Source organism: Dendrobates tinctorius, unplaced genomic scaffold, assembly GCF_039654945.1.
Source record: "Dendrobates tinctorius isolate UK_male_01 unplaced genomic scaffold, ASM3965494v1 ptg000164l, whole genome shotgun sequence".
Taxonomy (NCBI): Eukaryota; Metazoa; Chordata; class Amphibia; order Anura; family Dendrobatidae; genus Dendrobates; species Dendrobates tinctorius.
This window is the reverse complement of record NW_027361831.1, coordinates 7,574,635-7,602,540: the sequence shown is the minus strand read 5'-3', so window position 1 is coordinate 7,602,540 and position 27,906 is coordinate 7,574,635. Positions and strand designations below refer to the sequence as shown.

General features: G+C 46.3%; 1 protein-coding gene across 3 annotated transcripts in view; it reads left to right on the top strand.

Annotated features, from left to right (window-relative positions):
- Positions 1-27,636, top strand: part of LOC141052938 (uncharacterized) — a 61,275-nt gene extending 33,639 nt beyond the window's left edge. For 2 of the 3 annotated variants that reach the window (XM_073550269.1, XM_073550270.1), the window contains exons 2-7: positions 19,986-20,136; positions 20,267-20,446; positions 20,532-20,655; positions 20,740-20,837; positions 22,232-22,322; positions 25,957-27,636. In XM_073550269.1, coding sequence (XP_073406370.1) covers positions 20,056-20,136; positions 20,267-20,446; positions 20,532-20,655; positions 20,740-20,837; positions 22,232-22,322; positions 25,957-27,368 — 1,986 coding nt within the window. In that variant the 5' untranslated portion in view covers positions 19,986-20,055 and the 3' untranslated portion in view covers positions 27,369-27,636. Of the gene's footprint in view, positions 1-16,543; positions 16,662-19,985; positions 20,137-20,266; positions 20,447-20,531; positions 20,656-20,739; positions 20,838-22,231; positions 22,323-25,956 lie in introns of those variants that run through there. The other variant, XM_073550271.1, reaches the window with a different exon arrangement.
- Positions 27,637-27,906: the final 270 nt, after the last annotated feature.

Below are 27,906 nucleotides of genomic sequence, written 5' to 3'. Positions count from 1 at the left end.
ATGATGTCCCGACAGCCCTCCCACACAGTACAATGCCCCCACGACGTATGATGCTCAACAGCCCCAGCCGCACACAATACGATGTCCCCACACACAGTACAATGCCCCCACAGCCACACACAGTACAATGCCACCACAATGTACGTTGCCTCCACAGCCCCAGCCACACACAGTACAATACCCCCAAACACAGTACAGTGCCCCCACAATGTACAATGCTCTACATATCCAACCACACACAGTATAATGCCACTACAACATACAATGACCCCACAGTCCCAGCCACGCACAGTACAATGCCACCACAATGTATGGTGCCCCACCCACACACAGTACGATGCTCTCACACACAGTACAATGCAACAACGTACAATGCCCCACAGCCCCAGCCACATAACGTACGATGCCCCCATAACGTACAATGCTCTGCAACCCCAGGCACACTCAGTACGATGTCCCCACACACAGTACAATGCCACCACAATGTATGATGCCCCCACAGTCCCAGCCACACACACAGTGCGATGCCCCCACATACAGTATAATGCCACTACAATGTATGATGTCCCCACAGCCCCAGCCACAAACAGTACGATGCCCCCAAACACAGTACAATACCCCCACAACGATTGATGCTTTACAGCCTCAGCCACACTCAGTACAATGTCCCTACACACAGTACAATGCCGCCACAATGTACGATGCCCCCACAAGCCCAGCCACACACAGTACAATGCCACCACAACATACGATGCCCCACCCACACACAGTACGATGCTCCCACACCCAGTACAATGCCACAACATACGATGCCCCACAGCCCCAGCCACACAACATACGATTCCCACACACACAGTACAATGCCCCCACAATGTACCATGCATCCACAGCCCCAGCCACACACACTATGATGCCCCCCCACAGTACAATGCCACCACAACATATGATTCCCCCACAACCCCAGCCACACACAGTATGATGCCCCCACACACAGTATAATGCCACTACTGTCACGCTCACGCCCTGACTGGTGGGCGTGAGACAGGGGGTTGTGGCCCCACTGTGCCACAAACCAGACTACCCTGGAAGGGGCATGACTAGGACAGCTGCCTTGGTTTTCACTGGAGCCTCTGATGGTGAGGTCAGGCTTGTGCGGCAGGCAGCTGCCAGTTGCCACTCCAGGGTGGTGTCTAGCTGTGGCCGCTGATCCCACTTGGGGGGACGGTGGCATGGCTGAGACACTGACAGGCTGGCACGGCTGAGAGACACAGGGCAGGCTGGCATGGCTGAGACACGGCAGGCTGGCACGGCTGCGACACAGGGCAGGCTGGCACGGCTGAAACACAGGGCAAGCAGGTACGGCTGAGGCACAGGGCAGGCACGGCTGAGGCACAGGGCAGGTAGGCACGGCTGAGACACAGGACAGGCAGGCACAGCTGAGACACAGGGCAAGCAGGCACAGGGCAGGCAGGTGTGGTGTGTGAACGAACAGGTAGAGACCTATTTACACAGCAGGTGCTAGTACTGGTACAGACAAGAAAGAGTGGAGTATGATGGAACAGGTTTGGACCTGTTCACACAGGAGGAGCAGGTACGGACCTGTTCACACAGGAGGAGCAGGTACGGGTACGGACAGAAAAGAGTGGAGTATGACGGAACAGGTTTGGGCCTGTTCATACAGGAGGAGCAGGTATGGGTACTGACAGGAAAGAGTGGAGTGTGACGGAACAGGTTTGGACCTGTTCACACAGGAGGAGAACTGCAAGGCTGCGGAGAAGAATAGTAGAGCAGCAAGAGGTTTTGCAGCAGCAGAACCAGAACCAAGCAGAACCGCAAGAGTACGGAGCACAGGCAGTGTCACTATCCATTTTTGGATCTCTGTCGGATTCTGAATTCTGTGATATAACCTTTTTCCTTTCAGGTCACCGGGGGTTAATATTAGTTTTTGCTCCCGGTGGCCCTGGTGTTACTACAACTGTAGTTGGTCGGCTGCTCGGTCCGTCCCCCCCTGGTGGCCGCTGATGTTACTACATGTTTAGTTAGTCAGCAGGTGGTGACTACTCCCACTTCCCTTTATAAGGTCACCTGGTGCTGCAGATCACAGTTGGTAATATTGGTCACTTGCTAACCAACCTTGGTGAAGACTGAACCTACCTGGTGCAGAGGGGATTCAGCTTATCTGGAGCAGTGGTGTTGCTGCTGGATGTTGATCGGGTGCCTTACTCTGCTGCTTGGAAGCATTGGCAGCAGATAAAGCAGTTTTGGTTTTTAGCTGCTTTAATCCTGTGGTGTCTGTTATATTTTCCCTTGTGTGTTATTTGGTGCAGTTCACTTTTTACCCTGTCTCACCTCCTGGGGAGAGGTTTGGATGTTTAGCTCAGGGCTAAACAGGATATAGGGACAGGTCGGGGACTTGGGCCTCACTACCATCAAGTGTACCACCAAGTTAAGGAAAGTCCAGGGCACCCCCTTAGCCTGAGGGGCAGTTCAGGGGCCCAGGTTCCATGTCCCCTGTTTTCCCACTACTGCCCCGTGACAGGCAGAGCCTGAAGAGTACAGAGCAGGCATAGTCGCGAGCGGAGCACGAGCAGAGCCGCAAGACTGCAGAGAAGAGTAGTAGAGCAGCAAGAGGTTCTGCAGCAGCAGAACGAGAACCAAGCAGAACCGCAAGAGTACGGAGCACAGGCAGAGCCTAAAGAGTACAGAGCAGGCAGAGTCGCAAGAGAGCGGAGCATGAACAGAGCCGCAAGAGTGCGGAACAAGCAGACAGGGAGGATACAAGGAAAGACACAGCAGGGAAAGAAGCCAAAGACAAGGAGACAGACAGACAGAGGTAGGACAGAATTCAAACAAGGTAACAGTGCAAGACAAGGTACAGGACCAAGGACACAGGGACCAGAGTATACACAGGTACAAAGCAAGGCAAGAACAAAGACACAGAGACCAGGATATTCTGCCTCCTGGAGGGCAGACAGACAAGTACCAAGCAAAGCAAGGAGTAAAGCCTCCAGAGAAGGAGGAACACAGAGCAAGACCTGGCAGCTCAGTAGAAAGACACTAACTGAGTAAACACATTGCACAGGCAAGATCCACAGGGTGGGGCTGCCCTAAATACTAGAGGGCTCTTAGTAATTGGCCAGGGACACATTAGACAGGTGCACCCTGACTCCATAAGAAACAGAGAGTTGTGGTGCCGTCCCCCTATGCACAAAGCCAGGGAACATGCAGAGAGCAGACAGGAAGCAAGAGGCATAGAGTATGGAGCTGGCAGCAGACAGAAATCACAGCATGACCTGGAGCAGTGAGTAAGTTGGTGTGTGGGGGATGGGAGGCCATGCAGTGATGCCAGCAGGGTTGTTACAACTATAATGTGCGATGCCCCCACAGCCCCAGCTGTAAACAGTACGATGCCCCCAAAACACAATACAATACCCCCACAACGTACAATGCCACACACAGTGTGATGCCCCCACTGCTCCCCAACATAATTTGATTGCCCCACACAGACAGTACGATGGCATCACAGTATGATGGATCACAAAGCACCCCCATGCATGGTTTGATGTTTATCACAGCCTATCACACAGAGTAATAGCACCCATATACCCCCACAGACAGTAATCATGCTCCTCACAGCCCTTCTAACACAAAGGGCGGTCCTCATAGGCAGCCGCACATGGTATTACTGTCCTCACAGCACCCCACACATGGTATAATGGTTCACATGGGCTCCTATACACAGTATTATCCCCCACAACACCCCAGACAGTAGTATGGTCACCACAGCCCCCTATATAGTATGAACCTCCACACACACAGCCCCTTATATACAGTATGAGCCCCCACACACAGCCCCCCTATATACCGATGAAACGCCAAACATCCACACACAAAAAAATACCTTGTCCCCATTCTCCTGGTGTTCTGTGCCTGTATTTCCTGTGTGCACTCACGTTCTGCTCAGCAGACACAATGTAGTGACATCATCACGTCTGGTGTCAACTGAATAGTGGGAGGAGCCAGCGGCTGCCTTTTCCTCCAATAGATTCAAGCGGGCAGTGTTGCCTCCTCTGCCATATATTGGGATGCTGGTAGGGTTGCCACCTCCACCATATATTGGGATGTCGGTAGGGTTGCCTCCTCCACAATATGTTGGGACGCCGTAGGGTCGCCTTCTCCACTATATATTGGGACGTCGGCGGGGTTGCCTCCTCCACTATATATTGGGACGCTGGTAGGGTTACCTCCTTCACTATATATTGGGATGTTTGTAGTGTTGCCTACTTCACTATATATTGAGTTGTCTGTATGGTTGCCTCCTTCACAATATGTTGGGACGCCAGTAGGGTTGCCTTCTCCACTATATATTGTGACGCCGGTAGGGTTGCCTCCTCAATTATGTATTGGGACACCGGTAGGCTTGCCTCCTCCACTATATATTGGGACGCCGGTAGGGTTGCCTCCTCCACTATATATTGGGACGCCGGTAGGGTTGCCTCCTCCACAATATATTGGGACGCTGGTAGGGTTGCCTCCTCCACAATATATTGGGACACTGATAGGGTTGCCTCCTTCTCTATATATTGGGATGTCTGTAGTGTTGCCTCCTCCACTATATATTGAGATGTCTGTAGGGTTGCCTCCACTTTATATTGGGATGCTGGTTGGTAGGGTTGCCTCCTCCATTATATATTGGGACACCAGTAGAGTTGCCAACTTGACTTTTTATTATTTTCTGGACAGCTTTAAAAAAAATCAAGCAAAAAATATTTATGGACACATTGAAAAATCATAATAAATCATTGACTGTAAATGATACATATCTACAATGCATAATTTTGATATGAAGACAATAGCTGTAAAATGATGAGAATTAGTCAAAATTATCTGCATACGTTTGTTCAGCTTGAAAAAACAAAAAAAATCATGGACACCTTAAATTTTTTTTAGACTGGTCAAAAAATTGTCGTATTTTCATAGACTGTCCTGGAATTTCTGGACAGTTGGCAACTTTAGTCGCCAAGAGGGCGATTGCATGTTGCAGCCCGTGGGCCACTGTTTTCATTCTCTTTGGCTGCCTCAGTCCATGAGCCAGACAGCCAGAGGGCCGGATCTCCTGCGTGCGGCACTATGCCCAGGTCTAATGTATGCTATGTATAGTTCAAACCAGAAGTTTACATACACTGTGTAAGAAGACACATATGCATGTTTTTTCTCAATATCTGACATGAAATCAGAATAAACCTTTCCCGTTTTAGGCCAGTTAGGATTAAGATTAGTATTATTATTATTATTATTATTTTCCAAATGCCAGAATAATGAGAGAGAGAGAATGTTTTAAGGAATTTTTATTACTTACTGCAAAGTCAAAAGTTCGCATACATTTCATTAGTTTTTGGTACCGTTGCCCTTAAGCCCCCGTTACACACTGCGATATCGCTAGCAATATCGCTGTAAAGTCACCGATTTTGTGACGTTACAGCGATATTGCTAGCGATATCGCTGCATGTGATACTTACCTCCGACCGGCTCCCCTGCTGGTTATCGCTGATCGCGCGAGAAGCTCCTGGACCATTCCCCGTCGGCCACTTCCTGCGGCGCTTCCTGCTGTGACGACGAGCGACGCGTGGACACGGGCGGGAGGACGCAGGATCGCCGCGTCTGACAGGTAAGTAGCGATCCCCGTCCCCAGCGATGTCGCTGGTGAGATCTGCCTGTTTGGCAGCTCACTAGCGACCACCTAGCGATGCACCAGCGATCCTGACCGCGTCATATCGCTGGTCGGGATCGCTGGTGCATCGCTAGGTGTAACGGTACCCTTAGACTGAATGACTTGGGTCAAACGTTTTGGGATATCCTTCCATAAGCTTCTCGCAATAGTTGGTCGGAATTTACAAAACCAGTGTAACTGATCCAGGTTTGTAGGTCGCCTTGCTTGCCCCTGCCTTTTCAGCTTTGCCCATAAATTTTCATAGGATTGAGATCAGGACTTTGTGATGGCCACTCCAAAACATTAACTTTGTTGTCCTGAAGCCACTTTGTTACTATATTAGCAGTATCCTTCGGTCCTTGTCCATTTGGAAGACCTATTTCTGCCCAAGCTTTAACTTTCTGGCTGATGTTTTGAGATGTTGCTTTGGTATTGTCACATAATCTTCTTTTCTCATGATGCCATCTATTTTGTGATGTGCACCAGTTCTTCCTGCAGCAAAACAACCACATAACATGATGCTGCCACCCCCGTGTTTCACAGTTGGGATGGTGTTTCTAGGCTTCCAAACTTCTCCCTTTTTCCTCCAAACGTAACGATGGTCATTATGCTCAAAAAGTTCAATTTTAGTTTCATCAGACCACAGGACATGTCTCCAAAAATTGAGGTCTTTATTCCTGTGTGCATTTGCAAACATTAATCTGGCTTTTTTTTTTGTTTCATTGCGGATATTGACACAATCTTACCTGCTTCCGCTACCTTCTTCACAAGGTCTGTTGCTTTTTTCCTTGGGTTGATATGCACATGTCGGACCAAAGCATATTCATCTCTGGGACACAGAACTGGTTTCCTTCCTGAGCGGTATGATGGCTGGACATTTCCATCTTGGTTGTACTTGCATATAATTGTTTGTACAGATGAACGAGATACCTTCAGGTATCTTGAAATTTAACCCAAGGATGAGCCAGACTTGTGTAAGTCCACAATTCTCTTCCTGATATATTGGCTGATTTCTTGAGACTTTCCCATGATGATACACAATGAAGCAGCGTGTTTCAGGTGTTCATGAAAATACATCCACAGGTGTGTCTCTATTTAACTCAGATGTTGCTAAAAAAGAAGCTTCCAAACACATGACATCATATGGGCAGTCCAGAATTGTTTAAAAAAAAGGAGGATGATTGACCTCATGGAGATCAACATCCGACACTGCGGAGACACCATCACGTGTTTCTCAACGCAGTGATTCTAGAGCACTGCTCCCATCCCTTATGGGAAATATGTAAAACATGCAAATATATAAGCCGTGGAGACACCATCACATGGAGCAATGCCTAGTAGCAGACTATGAAAAAAGGAGGATGATTGACCTCATGGAGATCAACATCCGACACTGCGGAGACACCATCACGTGTTTCTCAACGCAGTGATTCTAGAGCACTGCTCCCATCCCTTATGGGAAATATGTAAAACATGCAAATATATAAGCCGCGTCAATGACCTGGCTAGTCATTGCTTGCGTTGAGAAACATGTGATGGTGTCTCCGTGGCTTATATATTTGCATGTTTTACATATTTCCCATAAGGGATGGGAGCAGTGCTCTAGAATCACTGCGTTGAGAAACACGTGATGGTGTCTCCGCAGTGTCGGATGTTGATCTCCATGAGGTCAATCACCCTCCTATTTTCATAGTCTGCTACTAGGCATTGCTCCTACTAGCCAGTTTCCTACTCCACACTGATGAGGGGCAATACCCCGAAACAGCTGTCTGTGGATGGATACCATGTTTTGGCATAGGTGGTTTCCTTCATTGGAGACTGCCCTTCCCGTGGTTGTTCCTTCCCGGTGAAAGACCTGGCTAGTCATTGCTTGCGTTGAGAAACATGTGATGGTGTCTCCGCGGCTTATATATTTGCATGTTTTACAGAATTGTTTAAAGGCATAGCAATCTTAGTGTATGTAAACTTTTGATTTTCCAGTAAGTAATAAAAATGCCTTAAAACATTCTCTCACTCATTATTCTGGTATTCGGCAAATATAAGTAATTATGACAGTCTTAATTTACCTAAAACAGGAAAGGTTTATTCTGATTTCATGTCAGATAATGAGAAATACATGTATATGTGTCTTTTTATATAGTGTATGGAAACTTCTAGTTTCAACTGTGTATATTGGACTGTTTCTGATTTGCAATAGGACCAAAAGATTTCCCACCCAACTGCTCAGAAGTCAGGCTGAGCATCTTGAACTCAGCCGGAGACGGGGGTTAAGGACATAAAACAAATTCAGTCCTTTACCCCAGATCCAATATACATTGTATATAAATATATGAAAGCATTATTATATTCTATGAGAGGGGCTGCATTATTTTCTATGGGGGCTGCATTATACCCTATGAGAGGGTTGCATTATACCCTATGAGGGAGTGGCATTATTTTCTATGAGGGGCTGCATTATATTCTATGAGGGGCTGCATTATATTTTATGGGGGCTGCATTATATTTTATGAGGGGGCTACTTTATATTCTAAGAGGAGGCTTCATATTTTTCTATGGGGCTCTGAGGGGGGCTGCATTATACTCTGAGGGGGATTGCATAATATTCTTATCAAGGATTTTATTATACTATATCTACGCTATGGGACCTGCATTATATTGTATCGAGGACTATGGAAAATGCATTATGCTATATGAGGAACTATGGAGTGCATTACACTATGAGGAGTGCATTGTACTACATGGAGGACTATTGGGGTGTATTATACCGTATGGAGGACTATGGGAAGCGTATTATACCATATGGAGGACTATGGGGAGTGTATTGTAGCATATGGAGGACTATGGGGAATGTATTATACTAAACAATCAAAATGTTGCCTATTTATCAAGTGATTGGATTGGTTATGCCGGAACAAAAACATAGTTTTCAGCAGCACTTCGCCCGATGAAAACTGCAGATATGCTGCTGATAACATGATACTGTATGGTGACAAATTGATCTACAAGTTATCGTTCTGTTCGAATCATTGTTCCTCAGCCAATGTAAAGAAACTCAGAAACAAGCGTCGAACGACTTCAATATTGTCGATCACACTTGTTTAGCGGCCTGAAATCAGTGCATGTAAATACAACCAAAATGTTTCTGTGTGATGGTGCATTATATTAGCATTTGGGGCCCCATTTTAAACTTTTGCCTAGGGCCCCACTTTGCCTAAAACCTGCCTGTCATTGCACATTCGCAAGCACCATCAGCAAACACGTACAATTCTTTGTCGCAGCCTTCCGTCCTTACCCCAGACCTTGGAATGCAAATGTTCAGCCATCCACCTACAGTCCCAAACACTAAACAGGCGCATTTTAAAACTTATTGCCTTGTAAATGTTGCCATTTTGTTTTGTGGACATTGAGGCTCTCTTCAAACTCATGGCGGTGGCTGTCCCTCAGTACTCAGTCCCCAGCCGCCAGTATTTTTCCCGGTGTGCCATCCCTGCCTAACACCAGCACGTGTCCCATATCATCACCCATGCCCTGATGAACATAGTTACTGGGAAGGTCCACTGAACAACTAATATGTGGAGTAGCGCTTGTGGTCTGGGAAGCTACATTTCCCTGATGGCACACTGGGTGAACCTTGTGGAGGCCAGGCCCGAGTGGACCCTGGAATGGCACATGTGCTACCAACGCCAATAATTGCGGGCCCTAATTCCATCAGGGTTTCCTCCACCTACTGCATCAGTTCTTGCACCCCTCTTCCTCATCATCCTCCATCTCCGAATTGTCATCTCGGAGCAAGTTGTCCAAATCATTCGCAAGCTGGAAGCACTGCAGTACTGCCTCTGTAAAGTGGCAACACGCTCTGCTGAAACAAATTTGTTTAGGTGACATACAGCACACTACCGCAGAGTTGTTGAAAGGTCTAACAGACCAGAGGCTCTCGTTGCTGAACCCACAACCAGGCATGGTCGTGTGTGATAATGGCCGTAACCTTGTGGCAGCTCTGAAGCTGGGCAAGCTTGCACACGTACCATGCCTGGCCCTCTTGCTCAACTTAGTGGTTCAGTTGTTTCTGAAAGTATACCCTGATTTGGCTGAGCTTCTTCTGAAGGTACACAGCGTGTGCACCCATTTCCGCAAGTCAGCTACAGCTGCCTCCCGTTTGGCAGTGCTGCAGCAGTGCTTGCAGCTCACTGACTGGTGTGTGACATGATCACACACTGGAACTTCACATTACACATGTTGGCAAGGCTTTGTGACCAGTAGAGGGCAGTAGTTGAATACCAGCTCCAATATGCCCATCAGTAAGTCAGCCTCCACACATAACAACCGACGAGTGAGCATAGAAGTCTGACATTCATAAGGTTCTAAAAAACTGAGGAATCAAGCAAGATGGTGAGCGGCGATGATGCCATAATCAGCATAATCATTCCACTTCTGTGCATACAAACTCTTGCTGCTCACAATTAAGAGGAAGCTTGGCATGTGGACTAGGAGGAGATGGAGGAAGAAAGTACACAGGGAGATGAAGAGTGATCCTTATGCTGGGGACAGGGAAGTCTTTCCTGATGGCAGTCTGGCACACATGGCTGACTTTATGTCCCACTGCCATTCCCGTTTACACATTTTTGCCAACACACAACACTGATTACTGGTTGTTCACCCTTCTCGATCCACGCTACAAGGAGAACTTTGCATGTCTCCTTCCTGCAGAGGAGAGGGCTAGTAAAATGGTGCAATATCAACAGGCCCTAGCGAAACAATTAATGCAAAAATTCCCATCTTACAACGCTGACGAAAAGGTCAGAGTTTCTCGGACAAGCAAAGAGGAGAGAAGAGGGAGACACACACCAGGTCCAACAGAGCCAGGGGAACACTATTAAAGGTCTGAGACATCTTCATTAGACCTTCTCAGCACCCAGGCCCTTATGCGAGGTGTAGTCTAACAAGGAAGGAACAGTTGGAAGATGGTGAAGGAGTACCTAGCTGACTGTACGAACGTCCTCCGTGATTGCTCTGTGCCGTAGAACTTTTGGGTATCCTGGACACGTCGCATGAACTGTCCTTCTACGTCTTGGAGGTGATAGGCTGCTTTGCTGCTAGGTTTTTGTCAGAGCACGTTTTTAGTGTTGCCAGGGGCATAATGGAAGGAAAAAACATTTTCTGCGGCCCTCCTCTATGTGTCTTCCAGGGTGTATTGCAGTCCCTCTTTCTAATTTTTGGCAGCCCTTCCACTTAGTGGGACTCCTAGACTCATAAAACCTATGCACTATCTAACAGAATGTGTATGAGGTCCTCCTTTATGTCTAATACTGGTTGTATCAGAGTCCTTCTTCCTTCTAATTTTTGGCTGTTCTTGCATTGTCCGAAAAGGCTTTGTGAGTTTCAGAGTCTCTCCTTCATAAATTAAACCGGATATGTCTGACCATGTCACACACACCACATGCCCAGATAAGGTAGTAAAATGTTAAAATTACATTTGTAGGTAACTACAGGTGGTTGTAGTTTTATTTCTCCCTCTACTGTCATCTACTGTAGTTATATGCGCTGGGGAAATACAGTGAGAGATGGCCCGGCTATGAAGAGGTGGAAGAGGTGTTTTTCTTTCTTTTTTTAATTATGCCTTATATACAAATCATTATACAGGAAAAATTTTGTTTCCTGACATTTTTTTCCTTTAAAATCCTTTTTATCTTCGGCTTTGAATGTTTTGTCAGTCTCTAAAAGTGTTGTAATACTCTGACAATATTGTTCCCAGCAGTGACCTGGGAGTCAGAGATGTGTACACATGTCTTCTCCATGCTGTTCCCATTCCAATGGAATGTCGTTTCCATCCATTTCAGCGATTTTCCTGCCCCCCCCCCAGCCCCCCTGATAGGGTCTTCCGGATTTTATAGGGTATAATTGAGAAAGGAATACAGTGAATGTTTTACAAATGTAGAAGTATAGTAAATGGTATACTAAAGAAATTTTGAAGTACAAATGCCTTGAATGTGAATAAAGAATTGAAGTTACAGATGATGAACCAGACACCAGCGGTTGTCATGGAAGAAAGTAAGAGAATGTGTCAAGTAACAGAAAAGAGATGTGTTGCTAGAAAATGTGAATTGATATTGAGTTGCTTCCATAGCACTTTAAATTATGTAGTGTAATTTTGAATTTAGATAGCTAGTTAAAACTGTTTGCAATGTTCAAGAAACCGTGCCTCCCACATTGGGAAGTTTAGTATAAGAAATGTTTATTCAGCATTACAAAAATTTTATATGTTCCTGTATTGTCAACTTTGTTTACCTTGCAGCCCGCGGACATGCTGTGTTTAACGGGGGGGGGGAGTGGCGCCCCTGAGGGTTCAGTTGCCACAGAGGTACTGCACCTCCTCCTGAGGTGTGGTACCCCACCATCCAGGTAGGTTGGAGGCTCCTGACCACGCTCCAACACTTGCATCCCACACAACACGGTAGTTCAGCAAAGCCACATTGCGGCTCCCTGCTTGGAGTGTAGCAGAGCACCTTTGGTGGCTCCCTGCTTGGAACACGAAACGTGCTGGGAGGCGGGTGGAGTTAGAATACATAAGAGTGGGAAGGTTTAGGATTTCAGTCAGTCAGTCGGAGAGTCAGTAAGTGAGGAGTGAGGATCCCTGAGAGAGGGATGGAGGAAGGAGGTGCTGCAGCAGATCTCAGTGACCTGGGTCTGCTGGCACGGGAAAGGAAAGAAAGAGAAAGACATTGAACAGAAACTTGATCTTCCATGGGAAGGAAAGACTAGTACGGAACGTAGGAGTAAAAGGGAACAGAGGACGTGGGTTAGAAGAGAACCCTGCCTAGAAGTTCTAAGCGCAAGGCCGGGGCCCGGTCCCACAGGTTGTATGGATACTAATGGTCCTACAGCAGACACCGGTGGAGTAGTGGGCTGTAAATGCACTACTCCCATCTAAGACTTGGGGGCACAACAGCAACATTGATAGTGAGCCGGGACTCAGGAGCAAGGAGTCCCCGAAGCAGGCTACAGCTGTCTGCCGTACAAGGAAGGTTCTTGGGAACATCTGTCAGGAGGAACTCCAGTGTAACTCAGTACTAGGAGTACTTCACTCCAAAGGCGCTATAAGAGGAGACGTTCAGAAAGGCACATGTTGGCGGAGTGTTGGAAAGGAGCATTCCAACTGACCTGGAGGTTGACTGAATCCCTGACCCGGAGGACACCGCACGGAGGCAGGCACCTGTGTGTACTACAGACTGTGAGTAAAGCTTTGGAACTACAAGCCCTGGTGTCCTCCATTGATTCTTGCGCCAACACACCCTGTACCGCTACATCTGGGTACCAGCTTCTACACTGCCTGCGCCTCTCCTCTACCCCTACATCTACACTGTCCTGGGACTACAGCACCACCTGTGGCGAGCTGCAACACACCACCAGTACCAGAGGATCTGCATGCAGCGTCGGCTTAACATCTCACTTGCCGAACACCACAGGTGGCGTCACTAACTCTTCATTCAATCAATTACATTCCACCATTTCAATTCCCCCATTCCCCCGCTGTGATACATCCCGCTGACACCGGCCCGGTATCGAGTACCCCAAAGCCCTGGGAGGGCGACCCAATTTGGCGTCACGAACAGGATGACAAGACCCGATGCCATCGGGTTCTATGTGCCTAAAACTTAAAGTTTTTGAAAATGTGCAAAAGACCCAATTTGATAGACGGTAAAATGAACATTAAAAATGGCCGCTGGCGCCGTGAAGAAGGGCGTGATAAAATGGGAGGTCCTAAGAAAAGACCGAGAACTGTCCTGGGCCTCCCCTGGCTGAATTACTATGCAACGGCGACATGGCCCACCCCCCGAGGGGTTCGTATACTGGCTTGGTATGGATGAGCTTGAAGAAGATGCCGCCCCCAGAAGGAGGAGCGGAAGCCAGTGGCATGAGAAGAGCCGAGACAGGAAGAAGAATGCCATCTTGGAAGGAGAAGGGAGGAGGCCTGCGGAGCGCGCGGAGGTTGAGCTGAATCTCCCCGGCGCCATGGCTGAAGGCTCCAACCCCGTCTCCGGGATGAACCGCCATCAGCTGGAGGACGAGATACCCCAGCTGACGTGCTGCCTGCGACAGAGGCAGTGTTAGGAACGAGTCACCGTAGGAGGCAAAAACAGAAATGCTAGCTAAGTCCATAAAATCAGAGAAGTTGGCAGCTATCGGATTGCAGACCCCTGAACCTATCAACAACAACTAGCAGTAGCCGTGGGGGGTTCCTACGTTGCCCTAGACCCCTCGATCACAGCTGGAGAACTACATAGCCTAAAGACAGAAAGAGAAATCTAAACTGCCCCAGAGCAGACCCCAAAGCAATAGGCAGCCCCCAACATATAATGATGGTGAAGCAAGAAGAAAAAACACTAACACAGATAGAATGATAGACTGAGCAAATGATGGGGCCCAAGCTAACTAGATAGGACAGGATAGAAAAGCTGCTGTCTGCAATCCGCCAAAAACCCTATCAACACAAGAGCCAACAGACTGACAGGGAAAAAGGCCCTGAAGACGCTAGGCTTCAAAAAGACTATGTCAGTACTCAGGTATTTTCTGAAGACAGAGCAAAAAGACACAAAGGAATTCAGCTCACCCCAGCAGGGAATGGCAGAATCCAGAAAAGCAAGGCAAAATAAAACCAAAACACAAATGCAAAAAGCAAGGCAGAAAACTTAGCTTTTGAGGAGCAGGAATCAGACTGGTCTCCTAGAATCCCTCAGAGAAATCACCAGCGAGGCAGAAGGGCGTCGGCTGCCTTATATCCAGTCAGCAACTCCCGTCACCCAGTCATCCTCCACCAGCTCAGGTGTTTGGCAATCAGCCTCACTACCTTCCTTCACCAGAAGAGGGAGTTCATCAGACCTCAATGGTGAAGGGGAAAATGAACTCACAACAAGGCAGGAAGCGCTATGGACATTGAACCTGCAGCGCGCCCAGGAGGGGCCTACACCTGCGGTACCCGCAACACCAATACCTGTCACCGCTGCACCGGATCTCCCCCAGGAAGACCCTGTAGCACCTGAGATGGCTGCAATGACCCCGGCAGCGTCTGTGGGCATCTCCCCACCACTCAATGCTGCCAAGGGGGCCGAAGCGGAGGAAGAGGAACTCCCGCCTGGACCTGACGCAGCTGTGCAGGTCCCACTAAAGGTCTCCGCGGACCCGGAGCCGCCATCTGCTCCGCTGTCGCCTCTGCCGCCTCACCGGCCCATTCCAGTGGATATCCCCGCTGCCGCCGGCTATCTCCAACCTGCACCGGAGTGCCGCCAGGAGGCTCAAGGTATGTCTGGCGTCCCTGCGCCTGGGAAGACCTTGGGGTGTACCGCGGTAGCAGCGGCTGGCCAGGTCGTGCTAGATCTGGTCTGGGACCGGGATACCAGTCCCCCGAGGGAAACACCGGAACCCCTAATAGTAGTACCACGGACCATGGTGGGCAAAGATCAGTCCCGGGAAGAGTAGGAAGAGACGAGGGCCCACTGCCAGGAGACCATCCGACAACTGGCAGCTGAGCAGCGGGAGAGGGAACAGAGAAGGTTGTGCTGGGCCCTGACCTAGCCCGCAAAGACAAAGCCTGTGCTGGTCACTTTGGTCCCCGGGATTCAGCAGGATGGGGCCAGGTTCTCAATGTGAACCATGAGCGGGGGTTCGGTTTTATCTCTGACCGCCAACGGATCACCGACCTGTTCTTTAATCGGAGAGATGTGGAGTCCCATCTGAGAAAGGGACATCCTGCCCGGAACCTACACCCAGGGGATTACGTGACTTTCACCCGGCATGAGGGGCTAAAGGGGTGATATGCCCTAAATATACACCGTATCCCGGAGGATTTCATCAAGAGTTACAGGCAGAAGCAACCTGCTGCTCCTCCACCCCCAGTCATCACCAAAGCAGTGCTGGTACCTGCCCCATAAGCCAAGCTACATCAGCACCAGTCCCGCAGCCAAAAGTACAGGAAATCACCAATTTCACCCTTTGGGAGGAAGAGTACCTACGGTCTGCCAACTCGTTTTTCACCCCAGGAGGGGATCACCACTAGCAATTTACAGTAAACTAACTTTGTTGCCCAGGAGGGTATTTGCACCATTGTGCCTGTTTTTCAGTTTTCTAATATGTTTCTATTTTGATTATATTCTCTGTTGATCCAGTTGTTGCCAAGGTCCATTGGCAGCCTTTACACTTGAACTATGGAGATCATGAACACTGAATGATCCAGAACTGTAACTTGTACATAGTTTGCACCTCTTTAGGTGCTCTCTCTTGGTTTTACATAGGACTCTCTTCCTGAAGGAAGAATTACCTCATCATAGGGACATTTCCAGACATGTTGGCTGGACCAGTGTCTACAATTGCACTTATTGATAATGGTTAACATATTTTTGAAACAGAAAGCTAGAAAGTGATAATGTTTAATGACAGATTTTATAGGGTATAATTGAGAATGTTATACAGTGAATGTTTTACAAATGTAGAAGTATAGTAAATGGTATACTAAAGAAATTTTGAAGTACAAATGCCTTGAATGTGAATAAAGAATTGAAGTTACAGGTGATGAACCAGTCACCAGCGGTTGTCATATAAGAAAGTAAGAGAATGTGTAAAGTAACAGAAAAGAGATGTGTTGCTAGAAAATGTGAATTGATATTGAGTTGCTTCCATAGCACTTTAAATTAGGTAGCATAATTTTGAATTTAGAAAGCTAGTTAAAACAGTTTGCAACGTTCAAGAAACCGTGCCTCCCACATTGGGAAGTTTAGTATAAGAAATGTTTATTCAGCATTACAAAAATTTTGTATGTTCCTATATTGTCAACTTTGTTTACCTTGCAGCCCGCGGATGTGCTGTGTTTTAATGGGGGGGGGGAGTGTGGCGCCCCTGAGGGTTCAGTTGCCACAGAGGTACTGCACCTCCTCCTGAGGTGTGGTACCCCACCATCCAGGTAGGTTGGAGGCTCCTGACCACGCTCCAACACTTGCATCCCACACAACACGGGAGTTCAGCAAAGCCGCTGTCACGTCACCGTCAGACTCGGGGCCTGCTGTTCCGCCCTCAGCCACTAGGAGGCGACGGACTGTCACGCCGCCCTCGGGCTCGGGGCCTGCTGTCCAGGCCTCGGCTACCAGGAGGCGCCGGACTGACATGTCATTGTCGAATTCAGGGCCTGCTGTTCCGCCCTCAGCCACTGTGAGGCGCCGTGGCTCGCGCCCGAGTAATGGCGGCAACAGTGAAAGGGCTTCTGCGCAGGCGTCTAGTGGACACAGACTCCGCTCCTCTGTCAGTCATGAAGGGGTTGGTGCATCGTCATCAGGTCTGGTCCTGGGGGCGGTCCTGATTACATCATCAGCCCGGGAGCCTGTGAGGGATGACCTGATCCCTCAAATACCTTTGGACTGGGCTTGCAAGCCCCCGGATATATTCTTGGTTCCCCTGCGTGTTACTGTGTGAATTGCTGTTGACTGACTCTGACTTTTGCCTGGACTTCTGACTCTGCTTCTGCCTAACGATTCTGTACCTCTGCGACTCTCCTGGTTTATGACTCTGACTTCGGCCTGGATTCTGACTCTGCTTCTGCCTAACGATTCTGTACCTCTGCGACTCTCCTGGTTTATGACTCTGGCTTCGGCCTGGAATCTGACTCTGCTACTGTCTACTGTTTTTGTACCGTTGCTGCCTGACTGGTTTAGTCTCGGATATCATTGCCTCTGTGTCCTGTATTGGAACACCTTTCTGGCGACCGTCCTGCTCTGGTCATTGCTCCTATTCAGACAGTGCCTCCTGGGCTCTGCTATAAATCCAGATCCCTGTATAGGGGTAAAGGGTATCAGTGTTTCTCGGGGTGCTGTCTGGCTGCAGTCCAGACCGCAGGCAGACGTCACAGCCACATTGCGGCTCCTTGCTTGGAGTGTAGCAGAGCACCTTTGGTGGTTCCCTGCTTGGAACGAGAAACGTGCTGGTAGGCGGGTGGAGTTAGAATACATAAAAGAGTGGGAAGGTTTAGGATTTCAGTCAGTCAGTCAGTCAGTCGGATAGTCAGTAAGAGAGGAGTGAGGATCCCTGAGAGAGGGATGGAGGAAGGAGGTGCTGCAGCAGATCTCAGTGACCTGGGGCTGCTGGCACGGGAAAGGATAGAAAGAGAAAGACATTGAACAGAAACCTGATCTTCCATGGGAAGGAAAGACTAGTACGGAACATAGGAGTAAAAGGGAACAGAGTGTCAGGATCTTGTCAGCGCCGGCGTGCAGCCTCCGCTGAGCAGGGACTCACCCGCACTGTAGGGGGCCCGGGGTCAGGTACAGCCGGAAAGTGCAGATACACAGGACCTGTGGACGCTGAAGTTTAGCAAGCAGTCACAGGACCTACGGTCATGTGACTGCAAGGGGGTGGGGCTTAGCGTCCTGCTTTCAGAGATGGCAGGACACTATACAGAAATACTCAGTCAGGCAAAACGGAGGTCATACACAGAAATATCAGTAAAGTACCAGGGATGAGACAGAACGGATAGTCAGGGCCAAGCAGAAGTCAAAACCAAACAGACATAGAAGGTACCAAGCAGAATCCAAAGCAATATCCAGAGAACAGACCGAATTGTACTCAGAGAATCAAGCAACCAGAACACAGCACAAACACACTCAGGGGTCACCACACAATGCCAAAGGCGAAAGTATAACTGACGGGGGATGGGAGCTTCCTGAGCCTATAAGCTTTCCCAGAACCAATTAGAGGCCACGATAATAGGTCCCAGGTGTGCAGGTAAGAGTCTGCACTGAGATCAAAACATTAACCCCAGAAGTGCCGGTCACCCAGCACTGGTATCATGACATAGAGGACGTGGGTTAGAAGAGAAAACCTGCCTAGAAGTTCTAAGCGCAAGGCCGGGGCCCAGTCCCCGAGGTTGTATGGATACTAAGGGTCCTACAGCAGACACCGGTGGAGTAGTGGGCTGTAAATGCACTACTCCCATCTAAGACTTGGGGGCACAACAGCAACATTGATAATGAGTCGGGACTCAGGAGCAAGGAGTCCCCGAAGCAGGCTACAGCTGTCTGCCGTACAAGGAAGGTTCTTGGGAACATCTGTCAGGAGGAACTCCAGTGTAACTCAGTACTAGGAGTACTTCACACCAAAGGTGCTATAAGAGGAGACGTTCAGAATGGCACATGTTGGTGGAGTGTTGGAAGGGAGCATTCCATCTGACCTGGAGGTTGACTGAGTCCCTGACCCGGAGGACACAGCACGGAGACAGGCACCTGTGTGTACTACAGACTGTGAGTAAAGCTTTGGAACTACAAGGCCTCGTGTCCTCCATTTATTCTTGCGCCAACACACCCTGTACCGCTACATCTGGGTACCAGCTTCTACACTGCCTGCGCCTCTCCTCTACCCCTACATCTACACTGCCCTGGGACTACAGCTCCACCTGTGGGGAGCTTCACCATCTTGGCTCAACACACCACCAGTCCCAGAGGATCTGCATGCAGCGTCGGCTTAACATCTCACTTGCCGAACACCACAGGTGGCATCACGAACTATTCATTCAATCAATTACATTCCACCATTACAATTCCCCCATTACTTGGGCGCCCAGGGCCACGGACCGGGTCGCCGCCGTTGTGACACATCCCGCTGACACCGGCCCGGTACCGAGTACCACACAGCCCTGGGAGGGCGACCCGTTAACACCTGTTTTTCATGTAAATTAGGGAAACCTAAGGAGACAATACCAGAAAAACGCATCATATCCAGAATAATCCATCCTGTCCGTGGTGTTCTTACAAACATCTTTTATAAATGCCTCACGCTTCTGTGTTTATTAGATATGAGATCTAACATGATACAAGATAACATCCCGGGAATACGGGAAATATTCATATAGACGGCCAGCGGTGATCGAGTCAGTGATGGACTCTCGCCAGATATGTTTCTAGAGCCGTAGTAGAAGATGAAGATGTCATCCTCATCATGAAGTAGTTATTTCTCATGTCACGTGTAATGAATATCTCCTGCAGTATTCCTAATGCCGATTCCAGTGTTGGTAAATGAGATGAGAATTAGCGTTATGGAAGATGAGTCTATGAGAAATGTATTCAGCTGCCGACTCTGAGGAAGAAACTGCTTGTTGTTTGTGGTCTAAAATATGTAGGCTTTATTAGTAGATGTGAAGGAAAAAAATCCAATGCTATACAAATCTCATATTTCCCTTATCGTAATTGAATTATTACACAGGATTCTTTCTGATGCCATATTGGTTCATCTTCTTATTCAGGTCCCTACAATAACGGATCCTCTCAGTGAAGATCTTCTATATTTAGAGAATTTTTCTGATTTACCCATCAATGATGCAGTTGAACATGGACAAGTTGGTGGAGAAGATATTACACCTCACCCTAGAGATCCTCTTCCGGCTTACTGGAGAGGTGAGAGATTGTGATGACGTCACATTACATCATTCTTAATCTATGGGAATAACAGATGGACAGAACTGGAGAGGTGAGAATTCTGGAAATGTCTGTAGTGAGATTTATTAATGTGTCTCTCCATAACTAGGATTACACTGTAGTGAAGAAGACCTCTAGTGAGCGCTATCAGGACCCTGTGTCTGAGGAATGCGGAGGACCCCTGAGCCCAATCACAGGGTCTCCACCTCACCCCCTGATACATGAGGACAAGAATGACCAGAAGATCCTAGAACTCACCTACAAGATGATTGAGCTGCTGACTTCAGAGGTGACACTGCTGGGAATGTGAATGCGGTGACTACAGTAACGCTATGAAGGGATCGGGGTGATGACTGTATCATTGTATGTATCAGGTTCCTATAAGGTGTCAGGATGTTGCTGTCTATTTGTCCATGGAAGAGTGGGAGTATTTAGAAGGACGCAAAGATCTGTACAAGGACGTCATTATGGAGGTTCCCCAGCCCATCACATCACCAGGTAATAGACAGGACTAAATACACAAGGCCTATAATTATCTGTATGTAAAAAAAATAATTCAGCCCTTATATGTATTTCCTCCAGTTCTATCCAGTAAGAGGACAACATCGGAGAGATGTCCCCGTCTTTTTTTTCCACAGCACTGTAAACCAGAAGATCCCAATGTTCCTCAGGATCATCAGGTAGGTTGTAACGAATGGAAGCGGAGGCAGAGATGGTGAAGTTCACATTCGTTTTTATTTTTAAAGTGGAACCTCGGGACCAAGGTCCGGGGGGCTCCAAAGGGGGCATGACTAGTGAGCCCCGGGTACCCGTAGTAAAGCCCCTCAAAAAGGGCCAGAATGGAATACCCGGAGGACACAGGTGCTACCTCCAGTTAGACCCCGAACACGTGGCAGCTGTCCCAGCGGGACGAAAAGGGAGAACAGTAGTTGTAGCAGAGTCCGTAATGAGATGGGTCCTGGATCCGGGTAGTTGGTAAGGAGTCGGTTCCAGTGACCTTCACACAGTCCTTGGACTCGGATGGCTGTTGGCGGAACGGGATGGCTTTCGCCCAGATGGTTGCAGATATAACCATGAAGCACAGGATACTGATACTCTGTGGAGACATAAATTATACAAATTGGGGAAAGCTAACCAAGCCTCCAGGAAAACAGATTAATCTATAGTATGAAACCTGAGGCAAAAATAACTTTTCTTTGCAAGAAAATATTTATTGGTTGAGACATGGAACATAAGACAGTACAGAATCCCCAACGTTTCGGCTCTTTCAAGCCTTTATCAAGGGTTTTATCTATAAAGAAATACAATAATCATAGCATATAATTAACAAAATTTGTTGGGAAAAGATTTACCATTTTAATACTGTCCATGTCTCAACCAATAAATATTTTCTTGCAAAGAAAAGTTACTCTGTGGAGACAGATAGCATTAGACAATGCACAGAGACTGCAGACGCAGCGCAGACAGGTTAGCATAAGAACCGGATGTAGCAATGATTGATACTCATTTCTCCGGCGCTCTCCCTCTGGCGGAGAAGCCAGAAATAGCAGCCAGTGCGCTGCCATTGGATAATTGCACTTTTTGAAAAATGCATGCTGTCCCTTTAAGAAGGCAGGAGAGCACGCGGGCAGGCCCTAATAGCTCTAGTTGCAGATCTGCCGACAGGACGCCAGGAGGTGGAGGCAGGGGAGCGACCTGAATGCTGAGCAGCAGCATGAGACAGAGGAGGCAGGCTGCTGCCTAAGGACAGCGTGCGAGGCACGAGGTGAATGCCCAGAACGGGGAGCAGCGGCAGACCTGGACACAGCGCCTGGACGGGGACCAGGTGTAACAGTAGCAGACCTGGGCGCCGCGCCAGGACAAGGACAAGTGTAACATAGATGGAGAGAAGGTGTCATGAGATCTCCCCTATGATGTGTAGATGGCTGTGAAGGTCTTGTGCTCAGTCTTGTTTTATCCACCAGTATTATATGTTTTATACTTGTGTAATGAGAACGGTGGAGATGGCAGGATTAGAGCTGATCATAGATGTGACTTCTACATCGGTCTGTGACTTTTACAATATTTGTTTCAGGGTAAAGATCTGACCCATATTAATACTACAGAGACATATGTGAAGGGTGTTGAGCGTTGTGAACCGGAGATTCCTACATATGACGACCAATGTGAGTAGTAGTCAGTAAATACAGAGTAAATACAGCTGCTTTATCAGTGGTGTAGTGCGTCCATATCAAAATCATGTGATCACCATTTTGCCTTCAAACTACAACATTCTCGGTTTGGAGGCAAAATGGAACTTTTCAAATTACTTTGAGGATTAAAAGTCCTTTTTCTATAGAGCTTACAACCTGGATGATACACCTACCCCCTGGAATTAGAAGTTGCTCTTACCTTCCCTGATCTGTAGACTAAAAAGCCAAATGACAGAGTATGCAGAATGTGCTGACAAGTTAGAAAATCACATGAAGAAAAATATTATGGTGTTCCCCTAAGGAAAAGTGGAGGTTGATAATGCTGTTGTCTTAATAGAATCATGGCATCATCTAGGTTGAATCTACCTTCTCTCCTATCTGTGCTGCGGAATGTGCTCATATGGTCCCTACAAGACCAGGTCAACATTAAATGTGCAGTGAGGGCTAAGTGTGAATTTCTGCACAATTGCAACAAATTTTCCCTTTTTCCTGACTTCTCTTTTTTCTTTTTAAACTGACTAACATCAAAGAGGATTTCAATGAACTACACAAAAAATATTACACCTCTGCCGAGATATACAGTGGGTGCGGAAAGTATTCAGACCCCTTTAAATTTTTCACTCTTTGTTTCATTGCAGCCATTTGGTAAATACAAAAAAGTTCTTTTTTTTCTCATTAATGTACACTCTGCACCTCATCTTGACTGAAAAAAAACAGAAATGTAGAAATTTTTGCAAATTTATTAAAAAAGAAAAACTGAAATTTCATATGGTCATTAGTATTCAGACCCTTTGCTCAGACACTCATATTTAGGTCAAATGCTGTCCATTTCCTTCTGATCCTCCTTGAGATGGTTCTACTCATTCATTGGAGTCCAGCTGTGTTTAGTTAAACTGATATGACTTGATTTGTAAAGGCACACACCTGTTTATATAAGACCTCACAGCTCACATTGCATGTCAGACCAAATGAGAATCATGAGGTCAAAGGAACTGGCCAAGGAGCTCAGAGACAGAATTTGGGCAAGGTACACATCAGGCCAAGGAAGAATTTCTGCAGTACTCAAGGCTCCTAAGAGCACAGTGGCATCCATAATTCTTAAATGGAAGAGGTTTGGGACCACCAGAAGTCTTCCTAGACCTGGCCATCCAGCCAAACTGAGCAATCGTGGGAGAAGAGCCTTGTTGAGAGAGAGAGAGAGAGAGCTAAAGAAGAACCCCAAGTTCACTGGCTGAGTTTCACTGGTGCAGTAGGGATATGGGAGAAAGTTCCACAAAGCCAACTATCACTGCAGCCCTCCACCAGTCAGGCCTTTATGGCAGAATGGCGCTAAGGAAGCCTCTCCTCAGTGCAAGACATATGAAAGCCCGCATAGTTTGCTAAAAAAACACATGAAGGACTCGCAGACTATGAGAAATAAGATTCTCTGGTCTGATGAGATGAAGATAGAACTTTTTGGTGATAATTCTAAGCGGTATGTGTCGAGAAAACCAGGCAATGCTCATCACCTGCCCAATACAATCCCAACAGTGAAACGTGGTGGCAGCATCATGCTATGAGGGTGTTTTTCAGCTGCAGGGACAGGATGACTGGTTGCAATTGAAGGAAACATGAATGCGGCCAAGTACAGAGAGATCCTGGATGAAAACCTCTTCCAGAGTGCTCTGGACCTCAGACTTGGCCGAAGGTTCACCTTCCAACAAGACAATGACCCTAAGCACACAGCTAAAATAACAAAGGAGTGACTTCAGAACAACTCTGTGACCATTCTTGATTGGCCCAGCCAGAGCCCTGACCTAAACCCAATTGAGCATCTCTGGAGAGACCTGAAAATGGCTGTCCACCAACGTTCACCATCCAACCTGACGGAACTGAAGAGGATCTGCAAGGAAGAATGGCAGATGATCCCAAAATCCAGGTGTGAAAAACTTGTTGCATCTTTCCCAAGAAGACTCATGGCTGTACTAGCTCAAAAGGGTGCTTCTACGCAATACAGAGCAAAGGGTCTGAATACTTATGACCATGTGATATTTCAATTTTTCTTTTTTAATAAATTTGCAGAGTGTACATTAATGAGAAACAAAATGAACTTTTTTGAATTTACCAAATGGCTGCAATGAAAGAAATAGTGAAAAATCTAAAGGGGTCTGAATACTTTCCGCACCCACTGTATCTCTAAGCTATGCGTGGTTGATGGCTCTATCATACCATATTTTGTGGACTATAAGACGCACCGTGCTATAAGACGCAACCCAAATTTTAGATGGAAAATAGGAAATGGTGGTGTGTCTTACAGTCCGAATTTATGGTAACTTACGGGTGGGGCAGCAACGGTGGAATGGGTTCACAGGAAGAAAGGTTGCTGCTGCAGGAAGCTGGCAGAGGCAGGAGTGGGGCAATGCTGTGAGCCCTGGGCTTTCAGAAAATATTGGCGGTGAGCGGAGTCCTTGTACTTCTCATTGACTTGCCAACAGTGGGCTTCAGGAAAATGGCCTGGAGGCGGTGCATGCGCAGATTGAGGTCTCAGGAGTCGTTCATTATGTTTGATTTTAGTGGGATCAGCCTGCCTCACTTATGTGAATCTGCAACTCCTTGGTAGCCTTTAAAAAAAGGTCTCCATTGCTTCTTTCACATGCTGGATATCTAAATTTAAGATACCTCAGCTCTGCACTATTATAAAAAGTTATTTTTAAATGTCTAATATTTCTAAACAAAAATATTGGACCTAAGATAGTTTAGATTGCCAAGAACCACCGAGCTTCATACTCTAATTACTCCAGAGAGGTTTCACCACTAGGTGCTCATTTTTTTTCTGATGAAGACTGTAGAGTTTGATCATTTCAATAGATGTGTTATTGTCTATAGTCACAGCTTTTGACTACAGTAATTAGTGCCCAAAATACCCTGATTTAACCACTTCCCGCAGCCAGTGTTTTGTTCTTAACCAGGCCTCATTTTTGAAATCTGACATATCACTTTTTATGGTGACAACTTTGTATACTTCTTCTGATTCCAGTGATTTGTGAAACATTTTTTTCTGTGACACATTGTACTTTACGTTTCTGTCAATTTTAGGTTGTTATATTTTGCTTTTATTTTGGAAAATACCTGAAATTTTCCAAATAGTTTAGAATGATTTGTAATTTTCAAACTTTAAATTTATATCCGCCTTAATCAGATCCAGATAACAGACAAAATAGTTTTTGTCGTATTTCTACTCTACATTTTTCCAACATCCCGTTTTATTTTTTCAGTATTCTCTTATATTTTTTCTGATGATAGAAGGCTTGCAAGTTTAGCAATAATTGTTTTATATGTTCAATTCAATTTACAAAACTCTAGGGGCCTGTTTTTACTGGAATGAGTAAAAGTTTATTAGTATTATTTTATTAATAATTTTTGGTGACTTTTTATATTTGGGAGGCAGAATGAACAAACAGTTGAACACCACGCTCTTCTGGTTCATGTTCATACAGGTTCTATTAGACTGTGAACTGTCATTTGTTCTAGTGAATTTTTTGTTTAAAAAATTTGAGTAGAAATGTTCAAAAATATACATTTCAAGGATATTTTATTCAAAAATAGTAATTGGTTTTATTCTTGGCAGATGACGGTATCAGGAGATCAAAGGGACAGCTGACATCTTCAATTTTGAAATCAGATGACCTTGAGATCACACAGAATTCAACTGAAGTGAATGCTATTACTCCCTATATACCATCATCCCTTCACAGCAAAGATCAATCATCTTATCAGGTCCTATCTTCTGATTCATTACAGACACCTAATAAAAATAAAAGTCAGAAAAGAGGCATTAAAAAACCAACTGCAATAAAATCAAAGAAGCCAGAACATGGAAATACTTTTCCCTTTCAAACATCTTTTGTTAAACATCCAAAAATTGAAACAGAGGAGAAGAGATTTTCTTGTATAAAATGTGGGAGAGATTTTAACCAGAAATCAAGACTTGTTAGGCATGAGAGAATTCATACTGGGCAGAAGCCATATTCATGTTTAGAATGTGGGAGATCGTTTTATCTAAAAACTGATCTTGTTATTCACCAGAGAACTCACACAGGGGAGAAGCCATATTCATGTTCAGAATGTGGGAAATGTTTTGGACATAAATCATCAATTGTTGCACATCAGAGAACTCACAAAGGAGAAAAGCCTTTTTCATGTTCAGAATGTGGAAAATGTTTTAATGTGAAATCAAATCTTGTTGGTCACCAGAGAATTCACACAGGGGAGAAGCCATTTTCATGTTCAGAATGTGGGAAATGTTTTGGACATAAATCATCGCTTGTTGCACATCAGAGAACTCACAAAGTAGAAAAGCCTTTTTCATGTTCAGAATGTGGAAAATGTTTTAAGGTGAAATCAAGTCTTGTTGGTCACCAAAGAACTCACACAGGGGAGAAGCCATTTTCATGTTCAGAATGTGGAAAATGTTTTGGACATAAATCATCACTTGCTGAACATCAGAAAACTCACACAGGGGAGAAGCCTTTTTCATGTTCAGAATGTGGAAGATGTTTTGGACAGAAAACATCGCTTATTGTACATCAGAGAACTCACACTTCGGAGAAGCCTTTTCCATGTTCAGAATGTGGGAAATGTTTTACACGTAAATCATTTCTTGTTGCACATCAAATATTTCACAAAGGGGGAAAGCCATATTCATATTCAGAATTTGGGAAAAAAATGTTGTGTAAAGTCAATCTTGATGCACACCATCACACAGGGAAGAAGCTTTTTTGTTGTTCAGAATGTGGAAGTTGTTTTGCAGGAAAATCAGCCCTTGTTTGTCACCAGAGAACTCACACAGGGGAAAAGCCTTTTCTCTGTTCAGAATGTGGGAGATATTTTACCCAGAAATCAAATCTTATTACACACCAGAGAACTCACACAGGGGAGAAGCCTTTTTTCTGTTCAGAATGTGGGAGATATTTTAACCATAAAGGAAATCTTATTACACACCAGAGAACCCACACAGGTTACAAGCTTTTTTCATGTTAAGAATGAGGAAAATGTTTTAACTGAAAATGGTACATTCTTAAACATCAAAAATCCTACCTAAAATGTGAAACATTCATTACTGGGATCTATATTCTCTCTTCAAGGAAATCAGGAATTTTGAGTACCGGGCAGCCCTTAATGACTGTACTTTAGAGATATTTAACCATTTTTGATCTTCTTGGGATTCCTTTTGGGCCATGCTAAATATATGACCTGTATGAGATGGATATTAATAGGTCATAACAATCCATGTCATATCCCCCCTTTCCTTTTGTCTGTGTCTGTTTGTTCGTGAGCTTTTACTCTTTATCTATATATATAACAACTAGCTGAAGAGCCCGGCGCTGCCCGGGCATAGTAATTAACTGTGGTTAGTTGTAACAAATTATAATTATCCTCCATCCCATAGTCCCGTGCCCATATACCCATCATACATATCCACCATCCCATAGGCCCGTGCCCATATACCGATCATACACATCCTCCATCCCATAGTCCCATGCCCATATACCCATCATACATAGTCTCCGTCCCATGC